A 25,372-nucleotide genomic window follows, 5' to 3' on the forward strand; every position below is an offset into this window, starting at 1 on the left:
TGTGTGTGTGTGTCAAGGTGGATGGTTGTGTGTGTGTGTCAAGGTGGATGGTTGTGTGTGTGTGTGTGTGTGTGTGTGTGTGTGTGTGTGTGTGTGTGTGTGTGTGTGTCAAGGTGGATGGTTGTGTGTGTGTGTGTGTGTGTCAAGGTGGATGGTTGTGTGTGTGTGTGTGTGTGTGTGTGTGTCAAGGTGGATGGTTGTGTGTGTGTGTGTGTGTGTGTGTGTGTGTGTGTGTGTGTGTGTGTGTGTGTGTGTGTGTCAAGGTGGATGGTTGTGTGTGTGTGTGTGTGTCAAGGTGGATGGTTGTGTGTGTGTGTGTGTGTGTGTGTGTGTGTGTGTGTGTGTGTGTGTGTGTCAAGGTGGATGGTTGTGTGTGTGTGTGTGTGTGTGTGTGTGTGTGTGTGTGTGTGTGTGTGTGTGTGTGTGTGTGTGTGTGTGTGTGTCAGAGTGGATGGTTGTGTGTGTGTGTGTGTCAGGGTGGATGGTTGGTTGTGTGTGTGTGTCAGGGTGGATGGTTGGTTGTGTGTGTGTGTCAGAGTGGATGGTTGTGTGTGTGTGTGTGTGTGTGTTGGGCTCGCTGGCTGTAGGTGTGTTTGGAGTGATGAAGACGAGTCTGGTCACCTGCTGCTGTTCTCCAGGCAACATACACAGTGAAGGCCCAGAGCCATGTCAGCCGAAGGGTTGACTTCTCACTGAGAACACACACAGTCAGGACTAAGTCAAACTAAGCCCTAGCATAGCAGTTCTTCGGTAGACTGAGGAGTAGCATACAAAGCTTTTGCAGCAGAGCATTATAGATAAGATATAGATAGCATACTGACTATCAGTGGTGATTTTAGCATGTAAATCTTGGTGGGGCAAACAGACAAAAAAAAAAACTGGGGGATGCATGCCAGCAAAGCCACTACACAACACAACACTAAACAATACATTAATTGCACTATAACAGTGACAATCGGTGCCCACAAACTGTTAGGGCCTACATAAAGCTGTCGCAACAGCAGTCCCAACACCTTACCACTGCTACACCTGGCTATCAGCGGAGCCTTGTCTGGCAGCAAAACAGTTCATTCAGACTCATTTACTGCCTTTAAAAAAAACATAGCTGATATGGCTGACTTGCTTAAACAAATGTTGTTTCTACTGTTGTCCCGTGTGGCTCAGTTGGTAGAGCATGGTGTTTGCAACGCCAGGGTTGTGGGTTCAATTCCCACGGGGGACCAGTACGGGGGAAAAAAATAAAAAATTGTATGAAATGTATGCATTCACTACTGTAAATCACTCTGGATAAGAACATCTGCTAAATGACTAAAATGTAAAAATTGTTAAATGTACTGACAATTAAGATCTACAAACTATAGCATAAAGGGATAAGAGGAAATCTGTAATTTCGATTAAGACGTTAATGAGAGAGCTAGGACGGACGTAGTTAATATAACTATTTGTTCAGCACTTTTGAAATGTACAGTGACATAATTCAGAACATGAGCCATTCTTACAGAGTTCTCCTTGTACACCAAGTCAGAACCGTAGGATAAATAAAGGGGGCATATAATCAGACAATGAAAGCTCTTACAATATTCTATGATTACATTTCTCTAAAACAGGTTATATGCTACACGTGCACCACCAAGTCAGAACGGTAGGTGACATTAAGAGGGGGAAAATAGACCAGATTATTAAGGTGAGGCACATGGGCTACTAACAGCTTACAACACAACATACACTTAGTATTACTTTCTTAGCTACAGTATACATATCTCCCATAATTTATGCAGCAGCATACAAGATATTTTTGGACTCACCTTGTTGTGCTGTGCTCACTTGAACAGGAAGGTGAAGCGGCAGTCCTATGTGGGCAAAGTTTGTCATCAGACTTTGTCATCAAAGTCTACCATTCTCTGGATTTATGGTGCTTTCAAGACAACTGGGAACTCTGGGAAAAAAACGAGGATGAATCATGATGACGTCAGTGATCTTCAGGTCGTAGCTCTAGAAAGAGGCCCGAGTTCCTGACTTACAATTCCGAGTTGGATGACCGTTCAAAAGTATTTTCCCAGTCGGAGCTAGTTTGTTTTTTCCTGAATTCCAAGTTGTCTTGAACTCATTGAAGTCAGATTTCCCAGTTCCGAGTTAACACTTGTTTTGAGCGTGGCGAAATTATGCTGGATTGACAGCATGGCCAATGTTGAATATTTATCATTATAAGCTTGGAAAAGAGACCCTTAAACCCAGAATTGGGACCTCACACCCACTCCACTGAATAGCAGGCTAGTGATTGCGCTGCAATGCTTGCAGTTAACTGACTTGCCTAGTTAAATAACTTTTTTTTTTTTTTACAATTTAGGTGTGGTGGATGTGAATGGACTTTAGGATGCTGAGTACAGTTTAGAGCTGAATCCAGTTTAGAATTTACATGTGAATAGTAGTAGAGCTGAATCCAGCTTAGAGCTGAATCCAGTTTAGAATTGACGTGAATAGTAGTAGTACACCAGCACCAACCCTGACCCCCCCAAAAACACTGTAACGGCCGTGCCCCACACCCCTCCCCCTCCATCTTATTGTTTACTGTTGTAGAGCCTTGCAGAGAAATGACAGGGAGTCCATCTTGTATTGTTTACTGTTGTAGAGCCTTGCAGAGAAACGACAGGGAGTCCATCTTGTATTGTTTACTGTTGTAGAGCCTTGCAGAGAAACGACAGGGAGTCTCTTTTCATTGTCACATTTATTTATATCTTTCTGGATCCACAGGCTGAACACACTGCCTCCTCTTGGCCTTAACAGGGAGTTTGACTTGAAACCATTTTTATAGTTCCAATAAGTCTAAATTGTTTAAAAAAAATCCTAATTGAATATTGTATGTATATTACTATAAATATTGATCACATTCACTGTGAATGTTAATATTGTGAAACTATGTAATACATCTGTTTCAGTAATTGATGTCACTGAGTACTGCCCCTATATAGAGATATATATATATATATATATATAAAAAATGATCTTCCACCCCCACCTGGGATATGGATGCCTGATGAAGACCTTAGGGTCAAAATGTTGTTATAAATAAATATCACCTGGCAGCATGTGCAGCAGTGTGCAGCGTTTTCCTTTCTGTTTTCCATGAGTTTTGTCTACAACTCCAGCACCTGTGGAAAGTACCTGGATGTGCGTCTGTTCTTCAGCTTTTGTACATTTATGTACATAACAGTATGTACAGTGGTCAGATGAGGGCAGTGTAACTACAATGTTAGTTGTGGACTGTGGGTTTGGTGAGAATGGTGAAAGGCCAGAAGGAGACAGGAATGTGTACATAGCTGAGACATACAACTTTGTGGGACACACAATTTCCATCAGTTTGTGAGCATACCACAGTCACACACAGTCACACACAGTCACACACAGTCACACACACGTTACTATACTCAGGGCTTTGTTGCATTTGAGTTTAATACAGAAGTTTGAGGGAGGACAAGATTGCCTTGTATGTCAACAGGGTTTGACAATGTGTGTCCTCTCCCTTTTCTGAGACCCAGTAGTTAGACAGATCTATTCACTGAGCCAAAACACAGTCTGAAGAAGAGGAGGATGGGGGAAGACGACCCAGTAGTTAGACAGATCTATTCACTGAGCCAAAACACAGTCTGAAGAAGAGGAGGATGGGGGAAGACGACCCAGTAGTCAGACAGATCTATTCACTGAGCCAAAACACAGTCTGAAGAAGAGGAGGATGGGGGAAGACGACCCAGTAGTCAGACAGATCTATTCACGGAGTCAAAACACAGTCTGAAGAAGAGGAGGATGGGGTAAGACGACCCAGTAGTCAGACAGATCTATTCACTGAGTCAAAACAGTCTGAAGAAGAGGAGGGTGGGGGAAGATGACCCAGTAGTCAGACAGATCTATTCACTGAGTCAAAACACAGTCTGAAGAAGAGGAGGATGGGGGAAGACGACCCAGTAGTCAGACAGATCTATTCACTGAGCCAAAACACAGTCTGAAGAAGAGGAGGATGGGGCAAGACGACCCAGTAGTCAGACAGATCTATTCACTGAGTCAAAACACAGTCTGAAGAAGAGGAGAATGGGGGAGATGGAAAACATATGTCCAGACATCAGCAAGTTGTGGTGTGTCTAGTTCATCAGGGCTCTACTGATGTGACTGTGTCCGCTCCAGGCTCGGGGGGCTAGTCCAGCTAGCAGAGCCCACAGTCAGAGTCCATAGTCTGGTCTTAGAACAGCTACTTTTGGGTCCCAACCAAACTTAGAGCTCCAGAACAGCGGAGCCCCACAGGAGGTCTGGGGCAAGAAGTGATGGTGATGGGTGTTGACCAACCACCAGGGTCACGTAGCGTTGATCTCCAGAACGTGGTCATCCGTAGAGGGCAGCACCAGGACCTGGCATCCCTGGCTGTGGTTGAACACCTGTCCCGGGCTGAAGGGCTCCAGGCGAGGCATGGGGAGAACCCTGGACTGGTGCTCCCCGCTGCCCACAGAGTGGACACTTCCCTGGCTACGGATGCTGGCCGTGTCCCCCTGGTCGTCCAGAGGCCGGTCCAGCAGGTAGAGGGTGTCGTTTTCTACACAGCCGTCTGTGAACAGAAGAGTAAAGGGGAGTTAGCACCCGGCATAATAAACAATTAAAAACATTAATTCATGTCAATGGTTGATTTGTATGAATATCCAATATACACATGTCAAGTTAGGATTTAGCCCTGTGAGAGTCATACATCTGTGAGAGGAGGAGAGAGCCTGAAGAAGGGAGGTAGGACTCACCTGTATCAGGTTGGCTGGCAGAGTTGGCACTTGGAGGTAGGTACTTAAACACCTTGATGTCAGGGAATGGCAGGTGGCCAGCAAACAGGGGCATCAACTCAACCTGTACCTTGTAGTTGGCATTAGCATCCGCTGGCATGGACACCAGCCCTGAACTTCTGCCATACACCACCCAGCTACTGCTGCTGTCTGCCACTGGGGGAGAACAGAGATGGGTTTAATGTGCTCACCACACACACACACACACACACACACACACACACACACACACACACACACACACACACACACACACACACACACACACACACACATACACACACATACACACACACACACACACGACTAAAATCCACCACTTGAAGTAAATCCACTTTACGAGTTTATGCACACTTACCTTCATACATGAGCTTGGTGGAGCAGACCTCCTCTGTCTCTGTCTGCCCTTTCTCCTCTGTCCCTCCATCATCCTCAGGTTCAGCCAGTCGTGTGATGGACATCTCCAGCCCACAGAGGGAGCCAGAATGACAGTTTTGTTGACCAGCTGCAGGCATGATCTCTGCCCTCACACTGTACAGTGTCTGCAACACAACACACCAGGGTTGGGCTCAATTTTGAAATCAGGAACTGATTTGAATTTAAAAGAAGTTAACAACTTTTGAAAAACATAATTTCTACTTTTCAGTTTACTTTCTGAATTGACTGAATAATTCCAATTGACCCCAACCCTGCAGAACACAGATATAAAGTAGAACACAGATGTAGAACACAGATATAAAGTAGAACACAGATGTAGAACACAGATGTAGAAAACAGCAAAGTAGAACACAGATGAAGAACACAGCAAAGTAGAACACAGATGAAGAACACAGCAAAGTAGAACACTGATGTAGAACACAGCAAAGTAGAACACAGATGTAGAACACAGATGTAGAAAATAGCAAAGTAGAACAAATGTAGAAAACAGCAAAGTAGAACACAAATGTAGAAAACAGCAAAGTAGAACACAGATGAAGAACACAGTAAAGTAGAACACAGCAAAGTAGAACACAGATGTAGAACACAGACGCAGAGTAGAACACAGACGCAGAGTGGAACACAGACGCAGAGTGGAACACAGACGCAGACGCAGAGTGGAACACAGTAGTCGAGTAGAACACAGTAGTCGAGTAGAACACAGTAGTCGAGTAGAACACAGTAGTCGAGTAGAACACAATCGAGTAGAACACAGTCGAGTAGAACACAGTCGGGTAGAACACAGTAAAAATGGTAAAAAAAGAAACAAAAATAGCTGTTTAGCAAAAAGCTAAAGCAATAATTTTGCTATGACTGTCTGGGAGTGGTCTAAATGAGGGGCATAATTGGATGAGCCTAATGGGAGAGATATGGAACCTGAAAACTAGCTGTTATTGGTAGAGAGGTTTGAAACTCTGTTATTGGTCTTTTAACTTATATGGCCTGGTGATGTCGCCAGGCAAGCTAAAACTCTACCCATGCAAATATGCTGATTAGTAGAACCTGTGTAGATTGGATTTTCAATCAGAAATGACCAGGAAATAAAACTGATGAAAATGTTTCACACTTTTACAGTGTTTGTTTCATCAGCTGTTGTACAATATGATACAAAACACAGAACTTTGACTGCACTGGGCCTTTAAGGATCAGGTAGGTACCAGGTACATTATACATTAGGCTACTCACTGTCACTCTCTCCAGTTGAAACTCGTAGTGGTAGGGTTTGAAGGCTGAGACTTCCTCAGAAGCAGAAGAGAAGCTGGCAGAGAACACACACTGTAGACAGAGTGGCATGTTTTCCTTCCACCTCACATTCCATACGCAGTACACACTCTGCTTACTGCACACCAACTATATATATAGAGAGAGAGAACCACACACTGCTCACTGTACACCAACTATATATATAGAGAGAACCACCTTACTGCACCTTACATCAGGTGAAAGTTACAAAAGTAAAGATCTTAAATCTGTGATGAAAATAGGGCTATTGGAATATTGCTGATATTGAGACTTGTCAGAGCTTATGGCTCTTATGATGGCTCATTGTTAAGTTACCTGTTGTGCTTTAGTGTTGAGGGACTGCAGCTCCAGAGAGGACTCATGATCTGTTAGCCTCTGGTCCATCAGGTGAAAGGTCACATCTGACACGTTCTGCAGACACACCTGGATGTACTTCCTGTGAGTCAAGTCAAAGGGTAGCGGTCAAAAAGGTCAAATGCTTTCAGACCTACAAACAGAAAACCAGCAGTACCCCGGACCTCGTAGGGTAAGATTTGAATACTAGGTGTTGTTTTTTCCCCGGGCTACCTGTTCCCTGCTGATAGTAGTGAGGGTTTACCTGTTCCCTGCTGATAGTAGTGAGGGTTTCCCTGTTCCCTGCTGATAGTAGTGAGGGTTTACCTGTTCCCTGCTGATAGTAGTGAGGGTTTACCTGTTCCCTGCTGATAGTAGTGAGGGTTTACCTGTTCCCTGCTGATAGTAGTGAGGGTTTCCATGTTCCCTGCTGATAGTAGTGAGGGTTTACCTGTTCCCTGCTGATAGTACTGAGGGTTAACCTGTTCCCTGCTGATAGTAGTGAGGGTTTCCCTGTTCCCTGCTGATAGTAGTGAGGGTTTCCATGTTCCCTGCTGATAGTAGTGAGGGTTTACCTGTTCCCTGCTGATAGTAGTGAGGGTTTACCTGTTCCCTGCTGATAGTAGTGAGGGTTTACCTGTTCCCTGCTGATAGTATTGAGGGTTTACCTGTTCCCTGCTGATAGTAGTGAGGGTTTACCTGTTCCCTGCTGATAGTAGTGAGGGTTTACCTGTTCCCTGCTGATAGTAGTGAGGGTTTCCATGTTCCCTGCTGATAGTAGTGAGGGTTTACCTGTTCCCTGCTGATAGTACTGAGGGTTAACCTGTTCCCTGCTGATAGTAGTGAGGGTTTCCCTGTTCCCTGCTGATAGTAGTGAGGGTTTCCATGTTCCCTGCTGATAGTAGTGAGGGTTTACCTGTTCCCTGCTGATAGTAGTGAGGGTTTACCTGTTCCCTGCTGATAGTAGTGAGGGTTTACCTGTTCCCTGCTGATAGTAGTGAGGGTTTACCTGTTCCCTGCTGATAGTAGTGAGGGTTTACCTGTTCCCTGCTGATAGTAGTGAGGGTTTACCTGTTCCCTGCTGATAGTAGTGAGGGTTTCCATGTTCCCTGCTGATAGTAGTGAGGGTTTACCTGTTCCCTGCTGATAGTACTGAGGGTTAACCTGTTCCCTGCTGATAGTAGTGAGGGTTTACCTGTTCCCTGCTGATAGTAGTGAGGGTTTACCTGTTCCCTGCTGATAGTACTGAGGGTTAACCTGTTCCCTGCTGATAGTAGTGAGGGTTTCCATGTTCCCTGCTGATAGTAGTGAGGGTTTCCATGTTCCCTGCTGATAGTAGTGAGGGTTTCCCTGTTCCCTGCTGATAGTAGTGAGGGTTTACCTGTTCCCTGCTGATAGTAGTGAGGGTTTACCTGTTCCCTGCTGATAGTACTGAGGGTTAACCTGTTCCCTGCTGATAGTAGTGAGGGTTTACCTGTTCCCTGCTGATAGTACTGAGGGTTAACCTGTTCCCTGCTGATAGTAGTGAGGGTTTCCATGTTCCCTGCTGATAGTAGTGAGGGTTTCCATGTTCCCTGCTGATAGTAGTGAGGGTTTCCCTGTTCCCTGCTGATAGTAGTGAGGGTTTACATGTTCCCTGCTGATAGTAGTGAGGGTTTACCTGTTCCCTGCTGATAGTAGTGAGGGTTTACCTGTTCCCTGCTGATAGTAGTGAGGGTTTACCTGTTCCCTGCTGATAGTAGTGAGGGTTTACCTGTTCCCTGCTGATAGTGGTGAGGGTTTCCATGTTCCCTGCTGATAGTGGTGAGGGTTTACCTGTTCCCTGCTGATAGTACTGAGGGTTAACCTGTTCCCTGCTGATAGTAGTGAGGGTTTCCATGTTCCCTGCTGATAGTAGTGAGGGTTTCCATGTTCCCTGCTGATAGTAGTGAGGGTTTCCATGTTCCCTGCTGATAGTAGTGAGGGTTTACCTGTTCCCTGCTGATAGTAGTGAGGGTTTACCTGTTCCCTGCTGATAGTAGTGAGGGTTTACCTGTTCCCTGCTGATAGTAGTGAGGGTTTACCTGTTCCCTGCTGATAGTAGTGAGGGTTTACCTGTTCCCTGCTGATAGTAGTGAGGGTTTACCTGTTCCCTGCTGATAGTAGTGAGGGTTTCCATGTTCCCTGCTGATAGTAGTGAGGGTTTACCTGTTCCCTGCTGATAGTAGTGAGGGTTTCCATGTTCCCTGCTGATAGTAGTGAGGGTTTACCTGTTCCCTGCTGATAGTAGTGAGGGTTTACCTATTCCCTGCTGATAGTAGTGAGGGTTTACCTGTTCCCTGCTGATAGTAGTGAGTGCTTGGCCTTAAAGGGGATGTAGAAGGTGAGTGATATTGGAGTGGAGTAGATGGACCAGGGACAGTCTATAGACATCTGTGCACAGAGAACAGACAGAGACAATGATAGAATATGTTACTTGTCTCCATTCAAAATAAGCCATCCAATTCTTTATAAATTAAGAAAAATAATATTTGACTTGACAATGTACAGGCGTGGCCAAAAGTTGAGAATGACGCAAATATGAATTTTCACAAAGTCTGCTGCCTCAGTTTGTATGATGGCAATTTGCATATACTCCAGAATGCTATGAAGAGTGATCAGATGAATTGCAATTAATTGCAAAGTCCCCTCTTTACCATGCAAATGAACTGAATCCCCCCCAAAAATGTCCACTGCATTTCAGCCCTGCCACAAAAGGACCAGCTGATATCATGTCAGTGATTCTCTCATTAACACAGGTGTGAGTGTTGACGAGGACAAGGCTGGAGATCACTCTGTCATGCTGATTGAGTTCGAATAACAGACTGGAAGCTTCAAAAGGAGGGTGGTGCTTGGAATCATTGTTCTTCCTCTGTTAACCATGGTTACCTGCAAGGAAACACGTGCCGTCATCATTGCTTTGCACAAAAAGGGCTTCACAGGCAAGAATATTGCTGCCAGTAAGATTGCACCTAAATCAACCATTTATCGGATCATCAAGAACTTCAAGGAGAGTGGTTCAATTGTTGTGAAGAAGGCTTCAGGGCACCCAAGAAAGTCCAGCAAGCGCCAGGACCGTCTCCTAAAGTTGATTCAGCTGCGGGATCGGGGCACCACCAGTACAGAGCTTGCTCAGGAATGGCAGCAGGCAGTTGTGAGTGCATCTGAACGCACAGTGAGGCGAAGACTTTTGGAGGATGGCCTGGTGTCAAGAAGGGCAGCAAAGAAGCCACTTCTCTCCAGGAAAAACATCAGGGACAGTCTGATATTCTGCAAAAGGTACAGGGATTGGACTGCTGAGGATTGGGGTAAAGTCATTTTCTCTGATGAATCCCCTTTCCAATTGTTTGGGGCATCCGGAAAAAAGCTTGTCCGGAGAAGACAAGGTGAGCGCTACCATCAGTCCTGTGTCATGCCAACAGTAAAGCATCTTGAGACCATTCATGTGTGGGGTTGCTTCTCAGCCAAGGGAGTGGGCTCACTCACAATTTTGCCTAAGAACACAGCCATGAATAAAGAATGGTACCAACACATCCTCCGAGAGCAACTTCTCCCAACCATCCAGGAACAGTTTGGTGATGAACAATGCCTTTCCAGCATGATGGAGCACCTTGCCATAAGGCAAAAGTGATAACTAAGTGGCTCGGGGAACAAACCATCGATATTTTGGGTCCATGGCCAGGAAACTCTCCAGACCTTAATCCCATTGAGAACTTCTGGTCAAACCTCAAGAGGCGGGTGGACAAACAAAAACCCACAAATTCTGCCAAACTCCAAGCATTTATTATGCAAGAATGGGCTGCCATCAGTCAGGATGTGGCCAAGAAATGTTAATTGACAGCATGCCAGGGCGGATTGCAGAGGTCTTGAAAAAGAAGGGTCTACACTGCAAATATTGACTCTTTGCATCAACTTCATGTAATTGTCAATAAAAGCCTTTGACACTTATGAAATGGTTGTAATTATACTTCAGTATTCCATAGTAACATCTGACAAAAATATCTAAAGACACTGAAGCAGCAGACTTTGTGGAAATGATTTGTGTCATTCTCAAAACTTTTGGCCACGACTGTAGACGAAATGCATAACAAATCCTGAAAGTCATTGAAAATCACTATCTACGTTATTTATCCTGCATTGCTATTAACAAGATCATGTACTGTGCAAACATATCTCTGTCCTCAGTACCCTCTGGTTGATGGCGGTCATGTGGTTATCGGGGTGGCTGTAGCTCCGGGGCCGGTGGCGTATCTCTCCGTTTGTGAGTCTCTGGTTCTCGGGCCGGACTGGGTCAGAAGGGATGACACACAGTACCTCCAGCTGAAACTCCAGGGTGTGATAGGGAGGGGTGGGAGGTAGAGAGATACAGGTCACTTTGTCAGACGACTGGATGAACAGAACACTCTCACCCACAAGCTCTGCAGAGGAGAGGAGAGGAGAGGAAAGGAGAGGAGAGGAGAGAGATAGAGAGAGGAAAAAAAATGAGATACTCAGTGAGGGATGAGGAAAGATGATTGGTGCGGAACTAAGTTGAGAAGGAAGACACGGACGAGCAGAAAACTACAGCTAGGATCAGGATACAACTTAGGGTGCTTTCACATGTCCGGATCCTGGAGCATTTAGTGCGCTCATCCGAGCCATAAAGCATGTGTGAAACGCAAACGAACCCTGGCTGAAACGAGTGCCAGGTATTGTGACGCGGCAGCGCATTTCGCTTGTAACTTTTCGTTTATTGTAAACAAACTAGCTTGCTCATAACATCATGTAGAATATGTGTCTTGAAAATGTTATTTTCAGGGCTTGTGGAAGCGAAACGTATTTTTTTTTTAATCTCTATATTTTTTGTAGAAACGCTCCAGGATACCGAACCAGGGAACCGAATTTCATATGTGAAAATTTCTCACGATTTCTCTGTTCTGACCTGCAGTGCTGTTGAGGATGGTAGCAGGGCAGAAGGAGGAGGTGAGGATGAGCATGCTGTCTATGTTAGTGAGCTGCAGGGCATCTCCCTTCTTCACAGTGTAGTGACCTGTCTGCAGCCTGACCTTTGCCCTCTGGGTGAGGCCTGCCAGCAGCTGGTCTGAGACAGAGACAATGTGTGTTTTTGAAAATGGTCCATTCAAACATTGTATTTACAATTTTCAATATATGACAGTCACCATAAACAACAACAAAACATACAATATATATATTTTTTCAAACACTAAATGCATTACATAAAACAGCAATGAAATTGTCCTATATCAAAATCATAGGACAAAGGGTAAAAACATACTTAAGACAAGGAAAACACAGTATGGACAGTGGTGGAAAAAGTACCCAAAAGCCATACTGTAGTAAAAGTAAAGATTAAAAAAAGTAAAGATAGCTTAACAGAAAATGACTCAAGTAAAAGTGAAAGTCACCCAGTAAAATACTACTTGAGTAAAAGTCTAAAAGTATTTGGTTTAAAAAATATACTTAAGTATCAAAAGTAAATGTAATTTCAAAAATATACTTAAAATATACTTAAGTATCAAAAGACAAAGTATAAATCATTTCAAAGTCCTTATACAGTTGAAGTCGGAAGTTTACATACACCTTAGCCAAATACATTTAAATTCCGTTTTTTACAATTCCTGACATTTAATCCTAGGAAAATCCTGTCTTAGGTCAGACATTTCACATTTTAAGAATGTGAAATGTCAGAATAATAGTAGAGAATGATTTATTTCAGCTTTTATTTCTTTCATCACATTCCCAGTGGGTCAGAAGTTTACATACACTCAATTAGTATATGGTAGCATTGCCTTTAAAATGTTTAACTTGGGTCAAACGTTTTGGGTAGCCTTCAACATGCTACCCACAATGAATTTTGGCCCATTCCTCCTGACAGAGCTGGTGTAACGGATTCAGGTTTGTAGGCCTCCTTGCTCGCAAACAATATTTCAGTTCTGCCCACAAATTTTCTTGAGGATTGAAGTCAGGGCTTTGTGATGGCCACTCCAATACCTTGACTTTGTTGTCCTTAAGCCATTATGCCACAACTTTGGATGTATGCTTGGGGTCATTGTCCATTTGGAAGACCCATTTGTGACCAAGCTTTAACTTCCTGACTGATGTCTTGAGATGTTGCTTCAATATATCTACATAATTTTCCATCCTCTTGATGCCATCTATTTTGTGAAGTGCACCAGTCCCTCCTGCAGCAAAGCACCCCCACAACATGATGCTGCCACCCCCATGCTTCACGGTTGGGATGGTGTCTTTGGCTTGCAAGCTTCCCCCTTTTTTCTCCAAACATAATGATCGTCATTATGGCCAAACAGTTCTATTTTTGTTTCATCAGACCAGAGGACATTTCTCCAAAAAGTACAATCTTTGTCCCCATGTGCAGTTGCAAACTGTATTCTGTCTTTTTTATGCCGGTTTTGGAGCAGTGGCTTCTTCCTTGCTGAGCGGTCTTTCAGGTTATGTCGATATAGGACTCGTTTTACTGTGGATATAGATACTTTTGTACCTGTTTCCTTCAGCATCTTCACAAGGTCCTTTGTTGTTGTTCTGGGATTGATTTGCACTTTTCGCACCAAAGTACGTTCATCTCTAGGAGACAGAACGAGTCTCCTTCCTGAGTGGTATGACGGCTGCGTGATCCCATGGTGTTTATACTTGCGTACTATTGTTTGTACAGATGAACGTGGTACCTTCAGGCGTTTGGAAATTGCTCCCAAGGATGAACCAGACTTGTGGTCTACAATTTATTTTCTGAGGTCTTGGCTGATTTCTTTTGATTTTCCCATGATGTCAAGCAAAGAGGCACTGAGTTTGAAGGTAGACCTTGAAATACATCCACAGGTACACCTCCAATTGACTGAAATGATGTCATTTGATGATGCCATGACATAATTTTCTGGAATTTTCCAAGCTGTTTAAAGGCACAGTCAACATAGTGTATGTAAACTTCTGACTCACTGGAATTTTGATACAGTGAATTACAAGTGAAATAATCTGTCTGTAAACAATTGTTGGAAAAATTACTTGTGTCATGCACAAAGTAGATGTCTTAACCGACTTGCCAAAACTATAGTTTGTTAACAAGAAATTTGTGGAGTGGTTGAAAAACGAGTTTTAATGACTCCAACCTAAGTGTACGTAAACTTCCGACTTCAACTGTATATGGCAAATGAAGCATTTGTGTTTAGTGAGTCCGCCAAATCAGAGGCAGTAGGGATGAGCAGGGATCTTCTCTTGATAAGTGCATGAATTTGACAATTTTCCTGTCCTGTTAAGCATAAAAAATGTAATGAGTACTTTTGTATGTCAGGGAAAATGTATGGAGTAAAAAATACATAATTTTCTTTGGGAATGTAGTGGAGTAAAAGTTGTCAAAAATATAAATAGTAAAGTAAAGTACAGATACCCTAAAAAAAACTACTTAAGTAGTACTTTAAAGTATTTTTACTTAAGTATTTTACACCACTGAGTATGGATTCAGCATATTAATGTGTGTGGCAGGGGAGGCTCCTCAAAGGAGGACCATCCTCCTCAGTGAATTTCCTACATTTATTTTTTGTGAAACAAAAAAAAAGTGATATTTTTTAGATAAAAGTATACTAAATATAGTCAAGTCACCAAATAACTGATTAAAACACTGTTTTGCAATGAAGGTCTAGCGAAGCCTCAACAGCACCCTCTAGGGTAGCACCATGGTATAGCCGGAGGACAGACAGCTTCTGTCCTCCTCTGGGTACATTGACTTCAATACAAAACTTAGGAGGCTCATGGTTCTCACCCCCTTCCATAGACTTCCACAGTAATTATAACGACTTCCAGAGGACGTCCTCCAACCTATCAGAGCTCTTGCAGCATGAACTCACATGTTGTCCATCCAATCAAAGGATCAGAGAATGAATCTAGTACTGAAAGCATAAGCACTGCAGTGCATAAAATGTGGTGAGTAGTTGACTCAAAGAGAGAGAAAGGCAAGAAAGTTAGCTATATTTCTTTTTTTTCTCAGTTTACCTTTCACTTACTTAGCTAATGCCGCTAATTTAAGCCTACTCAACATCCTGACTCAAACAGAGAGGAATGCTATATATGTTGCCTAGCAAGCTAGGCTATCCAACACTGTAACTCTTCCAAGTCAAGGTAAGCTTTCGGTTTTATACATTTATTGCCATCGGGGTCCGCAGATTCTGTTGCAAAATGTTTCTTAAAGGTATACTTCTGGATTTTGTCAATGAGGCCCTGTATCTACTTCCCCAGATTTGAACTGTGTGTATCATAGACACAATTTGAGTGTTTCAATTAGTAGTTGTTTAATCTGTTTTAACAAACCTTTTTTTATTTTTGTACTTGTATCTAGTTTTTTTGTGGTTTGGTTTTCATATAAGCCCTTGGATTCCAACCATACCTGTACACCGTTTTATTAAATGTAGTTTTTATCTGTATTGTTGTCTATCACTTGTTTTCTTTGGTGCAAATAACTCAAACTAAATGTGCCAGAGAGAGAGAGAGAGAGAGAGAGACCTGTGAGGGGCTCCACAGTGAGCTGGGGCTCCTGAGAATAGACCTCATACTGGACCAGAGGAGAGATGTGAGGGAGGACAAACTGGACCTGGCCCACTGTGGCACACAGCTGACGCAATGTGTAGGTACCCAGCTCCTGACTCTACACCAGGGGAGAGAGAGGGAGCGAGAGAGGGAGCGAGAGAGAGAGGGAGTGAGAGAGAGAGGGAGGGAGCGAGAGAGGGAGGAAGCGAGAGAGGGAGAGAGAGAAAGAGAGAGCGAGCGAGCGAGGGAGCAAAAGAGGGAGGGAGCGAGAGGGAGCGAGAGAGAGAGAGAGAGAGAGAGAGAAAAAAGAGTCAATAGACAATCTACAATCTCAAGTGATAATGACGTCCTGTATTTGCAGTAACAGCCCTGTCCTGTGGAAGAGGACAATCACAGCATTATAATAAGGGTCTTACTGGTACACTGAAGACAATGCTGTTGTTGCCCGGCAGCAGAGTGACATCACCACTCATTAGCATCTTTGCCCCGTCATCCATGACAACAGGAACTGGGCTGACAAGGTTGGGCGTGTCCGGTGACGGGCTGCTGTCATGACGACGCATGACCAGGTGTGTGTTCTTACACACCATGCCGGTGGAGTTGAGTGTACGAGGGTCCGAGGGGCTGCGGTCCTGGATCTCTTCCAGCTCCAGAGAAGGACCAGCAGCGGATGGGTGCATCGCTGAGGAGTTACCCAGGGGGAAAAGCACCGTCCCTGGGTATGGCCGTCTCGGTGGCCCCCTGGTCTGCCCGATAGTCTCTCCTTGCTCCAGGTTTAAGTGAACACTGGCAGCCAGCTGCTCCAGAGGCATGGCCACAGGCATCAAGCTGCGCAGACACAACTCCACCTGCAGGGCGGTGCCAGAGTGTACCGTGGCTGTTGCCGGGCGGAACTGCAGCTGCTTGAGCTGGGCGAAAGAACTCATACTGAGCGCCACCTTCTGGGCTGTAGAGGGATAAGAGGTGAAGGGAGAGAGAGACAGGGGCACTGTGAAATATAATAACGTGTCAATGAATATGGATTTACATCAGGGCTCCAACACTAACCTAGCGCACCTGACACGTTCAGCAGGACGCAACGTTCTGGAACTTTCCGATAGAAATATGTTACGTAGAACAAACACGCCTCTCTGACATGTAGAATGAGGAATCACGTCGGCTCCAATCAATGGTATTTCTATCCACAAACATTCGAAAACGTTTGGCAATCGAACGAGGCCCAGGTTAGTTACGACTGGGGTTGGAGCGAAAACCTACAGGACAGGAGGGTAGCTCTCCAGGAACAGGGTTAGACCTAAACCACGTTGACTGACTAAAATAATCTGCTATGATTGGCTGCTTACCCTTGCTGTCTGTTGATTGGTTGGCGAAAGTCAGGATCTCCTGACAGAAGTGAATCCTCTCCTCATTGGTCAGATTGGCATCACCTGCCAACAAGGCACTTGTCTGCAGGTAGCTAAGGGTGGGTTGTCAAGGAAACCAGCAGCCAATGGGCAATGAGAACAAGAGCTACAATATGCGAAAGAAATTGGTCCTTCAGACTAGCTTATAGTTGTAAACATCCTTCGCTATTTGTTGTCGTTTTCTTCTTATTTGTTTTTATTAAAAATTGTGTGTTATGACTGCTGCAAAATGAATAGCCTCTCTGAGGACATCAAAGTTCTCTGAATCTGAATATAGAAAAAGTGAATGGCATTCATTCAAAGTGATTACATAATGACAACAATTGACATCTTTGGCATTACACTTTTCTACTCATTTACATCCAGTGAAAGTTCCTCTGTAGGTTTCTCCCTAGGTTCCTGCCTTCCAGGGAGTTTTTCCTAGCCACTGTGCTCCTGCCTCTGCCTTACTTGCTCTTTGGGGTTTCATTGATTGGGGATACTTCTCTGTCTTCCCCAGCAGTTTCTGGCACTCAGCCATCTGCTTCCTGGTGTGAGTTACAGGTAGGCTCCACCCCTCTGACACGTATGACCTCAGAGCATTCTGCAAGAAGCTCTCCGCCTGCTCAGGATTACCCTTCCTCCTTATTACACACACACACACACACACACACACACACACACACACACACACACACACACACACACACACACACACACACACACACACACACACACACACACACACACACACACACACACACACACACACACACACACACACACACACACAAAATGAAGTTACTACATGTCCTGTACTTGACTTCTTGACTGTGCAGAAGACAGTAGAAAGACATTTCCAGGCGGAAGTGGAATGATGACCATCACGGTCTCTTACATGTAGAACTCAGCCAGGCTCATCCCAACGAGCCGTGCTGACCTCATCCTGCCGATGGCCCTGTACATCTCCACAGCAGCATGGGACAACTCCTGATGGACAGATCGAGGATGGAGGGAAGGAGGGAGGATGGAGGAAAGGTGGGAGGGAGGAAAAGAGGAAAGGAGGGAGGGAGGAAAGGAGGGAGGGAGGAAAGGAGGAATGGAGGGAAAGAGGAAAGGAGGAAAGGAGGGAGAGAGGAATGGAGGGAAAGAGGAAAGGAGGGAGAGAGGAAAGGAGGAAAGGAGGGAGAGAGGAATGGAGGAGAGGAGGAAAGGAGGAGAGGAGGGAGGAAAGGAGGGAAAGAGGAAAGGAGGGAGGAAAGGAGGGATGGAGGAAGGAAATTAGGAAAGTAGGGATGGAGGGAGGAAAGGAGGGAGGGAGGCAGGGAGGGAGTAGAGAGGGAAGGAAGGAGGGATGGAGGCACAGGGGGATAAATTGATGCCGTTTAGTTTAATGAATCAAGCCGACATACTTTTTATCTGACAGCCTGTCACCACACACAAACCAACATGTTTCATTTCTGAACTTACAAGATAATGTCTCTCAAACGCCTCCACAGAAGACAGGGCCTCCTTCAGTTTTTTATACGGGCTCTGCAAGCTGTGGACTGAAAGAGAGGTAGGAGAGAAGAGGACTAGGACAAGTGAGGAATGATCCCACTAGAGGAGTGCTCTGCACGTTGCTGTAGCATTTGGCTCAGAGCCTATATCTCATCCTGTCTGCTTCGTCAATGCCAATCTACTGAGAGCCTATATCAAGCTAATGTTGTTTCCCATTAAAATGTTTTACGGTTTTATTCCTGCCTATAATTTGTATACTCCCCAATGACCCACCCCCTCCCTCACCAGTCTCAGCCTTCTCATCCCCCAGTCCAGCCAGCAGGTCCACAGTTCTGTTCAGCTCCAGAGACAGCGGACCCTTCTCTGACACCAGACCACACATATAGCCCAGAGACTTCAGCTGGGAGAGGGGGGAGGGAGGGAGGGAGAGAGGGAGGGAGGGTAGAGTTGGGTTTGAAAGAAGTTAAGAAAATAAACAATATAAAATTGTAATTTTTTATTTAACTAGACAAGTCAGTTAAGAAAAAATTCTTATTTTCAATGACGGCCTACCGGGGAACAGTGGGTTAACTGCCTTGTTCAGGGGCAGAACGACAGATTTTCACCTTGTCAGCTCGGGGATTCGATCCAGCAACCTTTCGGTTACTGGCCCAATGCTCTAACCACTACTCACATTGAACCTAGGCAGGTAGCCTAGTTATGAGGTACATTTACAGTAGTTATAATATAATAATGTTGTGCTACCTTTAACCCGGGGGTCGGCAACCCGCGGCTCTTTAGCGCCGCCCTAGTGGCTCCCTGGAGCTTTTTCAAAAATATGAAAATGGAAAAAGATGGTGTGAATATATTTTTTGTTTTAATATAATTTATTATCCAATGCTGTAAAAATGTGTATAATAAATATTTAATTTCAACATTTCTGTCAACGAAGATTTACGTCATAGCCTGCGACACACGTTTCTTTCAGCTCGGCGTAGTGCCAGACAGGTGGCTGTTGCAAACAAACCGGCGGGTGTGTCATGGGCCATGGATCCCAAAGGGAAAAAGAGAAAGATGGCTGAGGAGAACAGAGGATTCCACAGTTCTTGGACCGAATCATTTGCTTTCATTGCCAATGCGGAAGGATTGCCTGCATGTTTGCTTTGTAATGAGAAGTTGTCAAATAACAAAAAGAGTAACGTGGAAAGACATTTCCAGGGGAGGCATGCTACATTTGCAGCCGAGTACCCAGTTGGGAGTGAGAGAAAAAGTGCGATTGCATTACTTCTGGAGAAATTAGAGGAGCGCAAAGATAGATTTAAGAAGTGGATTGCATCTCCAAACTCCACTACTGCTGCTACTTTTGTTGCAACCCGGGAGATAATAAAGCGTGGAAAACCGTTCACAGATGGTGACTACATGAAGGATTCATTCATTAAAATATCAGAGCACCTATTTTCAGACTTCAAAAACAAAACCGAGATAATACAGAAAATTAAAGACATGCCTCTCTCCGCAAAGACAGTGAAGGAAAGGGCCATTAAAATGGCAGGCAACAACACCAATCAGCAAATCAAGGACATTAATTCAGCTCCAGCATACTCAATTGCCTGTGATGAGTCGTGTGATGTGATCGATATTGAACAGGCAGCGCTGTTATGCAGGTATGTGAACTCTGATGGGGCGCAAGAAGAAATGATCGAATTAATACCACTGAAAGGCCAAACACGCGGGGAGGACATATGTGAGGCTGTGCTGAAGTGTTTAAATGACAATGGAATAAACACCAACCACCTGATTTCAGTGGCTACAGATGGGGCACCCAGTATGAGAGGATCACAAAAGGGGTTTGTGACTTTACTACAGAAGGCGTTGGATCGAAATCTGCTTGCATTTCACTGCATCTTGCACCAAGAAGCACTGTGTGCACAAACATTCCCACCGGAGTGTATGGAGGTGATGAACCTTGTCATCGAGATGGCGAACAAGATAATTGCAAAAGCATTAAACCACCGTCAGTTCCGTGCATTGCTAGATGAAGTTGACAGCGAATATTCCGATCTCCTGCTACACAACAAAGTCCGATGGCTGTCCAGGGGTGAGGTTTTGCGTCGCTTTGTTGCTTGTTTAGAACATGTGAAAACATTCCTGAAAAGCAAAAACCTGAACTACCCGCAACTGGAAGATACCGAGTGGCTGGAAAAACTGCACTTTATGGTGGATATGACAAGTCACCTAAACATGCTGAATAAAAGTCTCCAGGGGCGGGGAAACACTGCACTGCAAATGCTGGAAGCTGTTTTGTCATTCGAGCGCAAGCTGACTGTATTCACCAGAGATGTACAGTGAGGCACGCTCTCTCACTTCCCCTCCCTGAGAGAGTTCAAAGAAGCCCATCACGATCTGAGTTGTGTTTGAAACATGGAATGCTCTTCCTGACAGTTAAGGGAACATGAAGAAATATGCATTTGGAGTATTATCCATTTTTGGATCAACATACCTGTGCGAGCAGATATTCTCAAACATGATGTATTTGTAGCCTACTTATAATTTTGATAGTAGGCTAATATAGCTAATATAGACACTTACAGCATGTGTTGCCTTCATTATAAGGCTTATAAAATACTTAATTTTTTGCGGCTCCAGACAGATTTGTTTTTTGTTTTTTTTGGTCCAATATGGCTCTTTCAACATTTTGGGTTGCCGACCCCTGCTTTAACCAATCAAATTAAATGTATTTTATAAAGCCCTTTTTACATCAACAGTTGTCTCAAAGTCCTTTACAGATACCCAGCTTAAAACCCCAAAGAGCAAGCAATGCAGAGGCAGAAGCACAGTGGCTAGGAAAAAATCCTAGAAGGCAGGAACCTAGGAAGAAACCTACCTTGTCAGTAGCATAGGCCCACAGGCCCACAGTGTGGGAGACATTAGCCTCTAGCTGGGCCTGGTCACAGCAGCCTTCTATCCGGTGCAGCACCTCCAGACAGCTGAGGAAGACCCAGCAGTCTAATGCACCCTCCAGCATAGACACCTACACAACAACAACAGTTTAGCTAACAGCACACTGCAAAACGCTTGTTATTAAACAGAGCAAGATACATCTGTGAAAAAGAGAGGAGAGAGAGAGACAGCGAAGGAGCGAGAGAGAGACAGAGAGACAGCGAAGGAGCGAGAGAGAGACAGAAGGAGCGAGAGAGAGACAGAAGGAGCGAGAGAGAGACAGAAGGAGCGAGAGAGAGACAGCGAAGGAGCGAGAGAGAGACAGAGACAGCGAAGGAGCGAGAGAGAGACAGCGAAGGAGCGAGAGAGAGAGACAGCGAAGGAGCGAGAGAGAGACAGCGAAGGAGCGAGAGAGAGAGAAGGAGCGAGAGAGAGACAGAAGGAGCGAGAGAGAGACAGAGAGATAGAGACAGCGAAGGAGCGAGAGAGAGACAGAGACAGCGAAGGAGCGAGAGAGAGACAGCGAAGGAGCGAGAGAGACAGAGACAGCGAAGGAGCGAGAGAGAGACAGCGAAGGAGCGAGAGAGAGACAGAGAAGGAGCGAGAGAGAGACAGAGAGAGACAGCGAAGGAGCGAGAGAGAGAGAGAGAGATAGCGAAGGAGCGAGAGAGAGAGAAGGAGCGAGAGAGAGACAGAAGGAGCGAGAGAGAGACAGAGAGAGATAGAGACAGCGAAGGAGCGAGAGAGAGACAGCGAAGGAGCGAGAGAGACAGAGACAGCGAAGGAGCGAGAGAGAGACAGCGAAGGAGTGAGAGAGAGACAGCGAAGGAGCGAGAGAGAGACAGAGAAGGAGCGAGAGAGAGACAGAGAGAGACAGCGAAGGAGCGAGAGAGAGACAGAGAGACAGCGAAGGAGCGAGAGAGAGACAGAAGGAGCGAGAGAGAGACAGAGAGAGATAGAGACAGCGAAGGAGCGAGAGAGAGAAAAAGAAAAGTGAGGCCGAAGCGGCGAGAAAACTCCACCCCATCACCACCACCCAGTAACCGTACCCCATCACCACCACTCAGTAACTGTACCCCATCACCACCACCCAGTAACCGTACCCCATCACCCAGTAACCGTACCCCATCACCCATCACCCAGTAACCGTACCCCATCACCACCACCCAGTAACCGTACCCCATCACCACCACCCAGTAACCGTACCCCATCACCACCACCCAGTAACCGTACCCCATCACCACCACTCAGTAACCGTACCCCATCACCACCACCCAGTAACCGTACCCCATCACCACCACTCAGTAACTGTACCCCATCACCACCACCCAGTAACCGTACCCCATCACCCAGTAACCGTACCCCATCACCCAGTAACCGTACCCCATCACCACCACCCAGTAACCGTACCCCATCACCACCACTCAGTAACTGTACCCCATCACCACCACCCAGTAACCGTACCCCATCACCCAGTAACCGTACCCCATCACCCAGTAACTGTACCCCATCACCACCACCCAGTAACCGTACCCCACCACCCAGTAACCGTACCCCATCGTCACCACCCAGTAACCGTACCCCACCACCCAGTAACCGTACCCCATCACCCAGTAACCGTACCCCATCACCCAGTAACCGTACCCCATCACCCAGTGCCCGTACCCCATCACCACCAAACAGTAACCGTACCCCATCACCACCACCCAGTAACCGTACCCCATCACCACCCAGTAACCGTACCCCATCACCACCACCCAGTAACCGTACCCCATCACCACCACCACCCAGTAACCGTACCCCATCACCACCACCACCCAGTAACCGTACCCCATCACCACCACCACCCAGTAACCGTACCCCATCACCACCACCACCCAGTAACCGTACCCCATCACCACCACCACCCAGTAACCGTACCCCATCACCACCACCCAGTAACCGTACCCCCATCACCACCCAGTAACCGTACCCCCATCACCACCACCCAGTAACCGTACCCCATCACCACCACCACCCAGTAACCGTACCCCATCACCACCACCCAGTAACCGTACCCCCATCACCACCCAGTAACCGTACCCCCATCACCACCCAGTAACCGTACCCCATCACCACCCAGTAACCGTACCTCCAGCAGGCATAGCTCCTGGACACAGTTATGCAGCAGCTCCAGGGCTCTTTGTGTCACCTCCCAGGGCCTCTGGAGAAAGATGAGCAGGGTACACTGTCGACAGAACAGGTAGCTGCGTAGCTCCAGCAGGCTAGCCTGCCCGCTCTGGATCCCATCTCTCTTCTCCATGTCTATGGGGCGCCGCAGGAGCAAGCCAGTCCAGCTCTTCACCGGGGAGCAGAAGGAACCCAGCCAGTTGGCCCCGTCTACACACAGACACAGAGACGAGCAGAAAGACACAACTATATGCTGATTTTAATGTATTGAGTCGCTGACTTATAAAGCTTGAGTGATTTTGGGGTATTGTTCAGGGGTGTATTTGATTAGGACCCCCATTAGCTGGTCCCGTGTGGCTCAGTTGGTAGAGCATGGTGTTTGCAACGCCAGGGTTATGGATTTGATTTCCATGGGGTACCAGTACGGGAAAAAATGTATGAAATGTATGCATTCACTACTGTAAGTCGCTCTGGATAAGAGCGTCTGCTAAATGACTAAAATGTAAATGTAAATTAGCTGTTGCGAAAGCAGCAGCTACTCTTCCTGGGGTCCACACAAAACATGACATAATACAGAACAATTAATAGACAAGAACAGAACTACATCCATATAAAAAAAGGCACACATAGTTTGTGTGTATGTATTGATATGTAGACAATCTAGGTCAGATAGGTGAGAGGCATTGTGCTGTGAGGTGTTGCTTGATCTATTTTTTGAAACCAGCTTTGCTGTTTATTTGAGCAATATGAGATGGAACAGAGTTCCATGCAATAATGGCTCTATATAATACTGTACGTTTTCTTGAATTTGTTCTGCACCTGAGGACTGTGAAAAGACCCCTGGTGGCATGTCTGGTGGGGTAAGTGTGTGTGTGTCAGAGCTGTGTGTAAGTTGACTATGCAAACAATTTGGGATTTTCAACACGTTAATGTTTCTTATAAGAAGAAGAAGTGATGCAGTCAGTCTCTCCTCAACTCTTAGCCAAGAGAGACTGGTATGTATAGTGTTTATATCAGCCCTCTGATTACAATGAAGAGCAAGACGTGCCGCTCTGTGAGAGGGAGTTTGTGGCACTTATTTATTATTACCCTTTTTTCTCCCCATTTTCGTGTTGGCCAATTGGAAGTTACAGTCTGGTCTCATCGCTGTAACTCCCGTATGGACTCGGGAGAGGCGAAGGTCAAGATCCGTGCGTCCTCCGAAACACGACCCAGCCGAGCTGCACTGCTTCTTGACACAACGCCCACTTAACCCGGAAGCCAGCCGCACCAATGTGTCGAAGGAAACACCGTACACCTGGCGACCGTGTCAGCGTGCCAAGGACCGGCCCACCACAGGAGTCGCTAATGCGCGATGGGACAAGGACATCCCTGCCGGCCAAACCTTCCCCTTACCCAGACGACGCTGGGCCAATTGTGGGTCTCCCGAAGGCGGCCAGCTGTGACAGGATCTCTAGTGGCACAGCCTTAGGCCACTGCACCACTCGGGAGGTGGCTATATATTTATGTGGTCCTTTAGCTCAGTTGGTAGAGCATTCTGTTTGCAAAGCAAGGGTTGTGGGTTCGATTCCCGGGACCACCCGTCCGTAAAACGTAAGCACGCATGACTGTACATTGCCTTGGATTAAAGCATCTGCTAAATGGCATATAATATTATACCTTCGGAAAGTATTTAAACCCCTTGACTTTTTCCACATTTTGTAACGTTACAGCCTTATTCTAAAATGGATTAAAAACAAGTTATCATCATCAATCTACACACATTACCCCATAATGACAAAGGAAAAACAGGTTTTAAATTATTTTTGCTACATCCCCAAAGAATGATGCTGCCATCACCATGCTTCACCGTAGGGATGGTGCCAGGTTTCCTCCAGATGTGACGCTTGGCATTCAGGCCAAAGAGTTCAACCTTGGTTTCATCAGGCCAGAGAATCTTGTTTCTCATGATCTGAGTCTTTAGTTGAATTTTGGCAAACTCCAAGC

General features: G+C 45.7%; 1 protein-coding gene across 1 annotated transcript in view; it reads right to left on the minus strand.

The window, feature by feature from the left end:
* Positions 1-2,710: 2,710 nt before the first annotated feature.
* Positions 2,711-25,372, minus strand: part of LOC106582484 (trafficking protein particle complex subunit 10) — a 32,422-nt gene continuing 9,760 nt past the window's right edge. The window contains exons 7-23 of the mRNA XM_014165639.3: positions 23,349-23,596; positions 21,162-21,308; positions 18,584-18,698; positions 18,269-18,345; positions 17,697-17,788; positions 17,302-17,442; positions 16,760-16,872; positions 15,833-16,362; positions 15,393-15,534; positions 11,806-11,964; positions 11,073-11,302; positions 9,178-9,278; positions 6,849-6,969; positions 6,477-6,641; positions 5,173-5,356; positions 4,776-4,970; positions 2,711-4,591 (exon numbers count right to left, since the gene is read on the minus strand). Of these exons, the coding sequence (XP_014021114.3) occupies positions 4,344-4,591; positions 4,776-4,970; positions 5,173-5,356; positions 6,477-6,641; positions 6,849-6,969; positions 9,178-9,278; positions 11,073-11,302; positions 11,806-11,964; positions 15,393-15,534; positions 15,833-16,362; positions 16,760-16,872; positions 17,302-17,442; positions 17,697-17,788; positions 18,269-18,345; positions 18,584-18,698; positions 21,162-21,308; positions 23,349-23,596 (3,008 nt within the window). The 3' untranslated portion in view covers positions 2,711-4,343. The remainder of the gene's footprint in view (positions 4,592-4,775; positions 4,971-5,172; positions 5,357-6,476; positions 6,642-6,848; positions 6,970-9,177; positions 9,279-11,072; positions 11,303-11,805; positions 11,965-15,392; positions 15,535-15,832; positions 16,363-16,759; positions 16,873-17,301; positions 17,443-17,696; positions 17,789-18,268; positions 18,346-18,583; positions 18,699-21,161; positions 21,309-23,348; positions 23,597-25,372) is intronic.

This window comes from Salmo salar, chromosome 21 (genome assembly GCF_965601325.2).
Source record: "Salmo salar chromosome 21, fSalSal1, whole genome shotgun sequence".
Classification (NCBI taxonomy): Eukaryota; Metazoa; Chordata; class Actinopteri; order Salmoniformes; family Salmonidae; genus Salmo; species Salmo salar.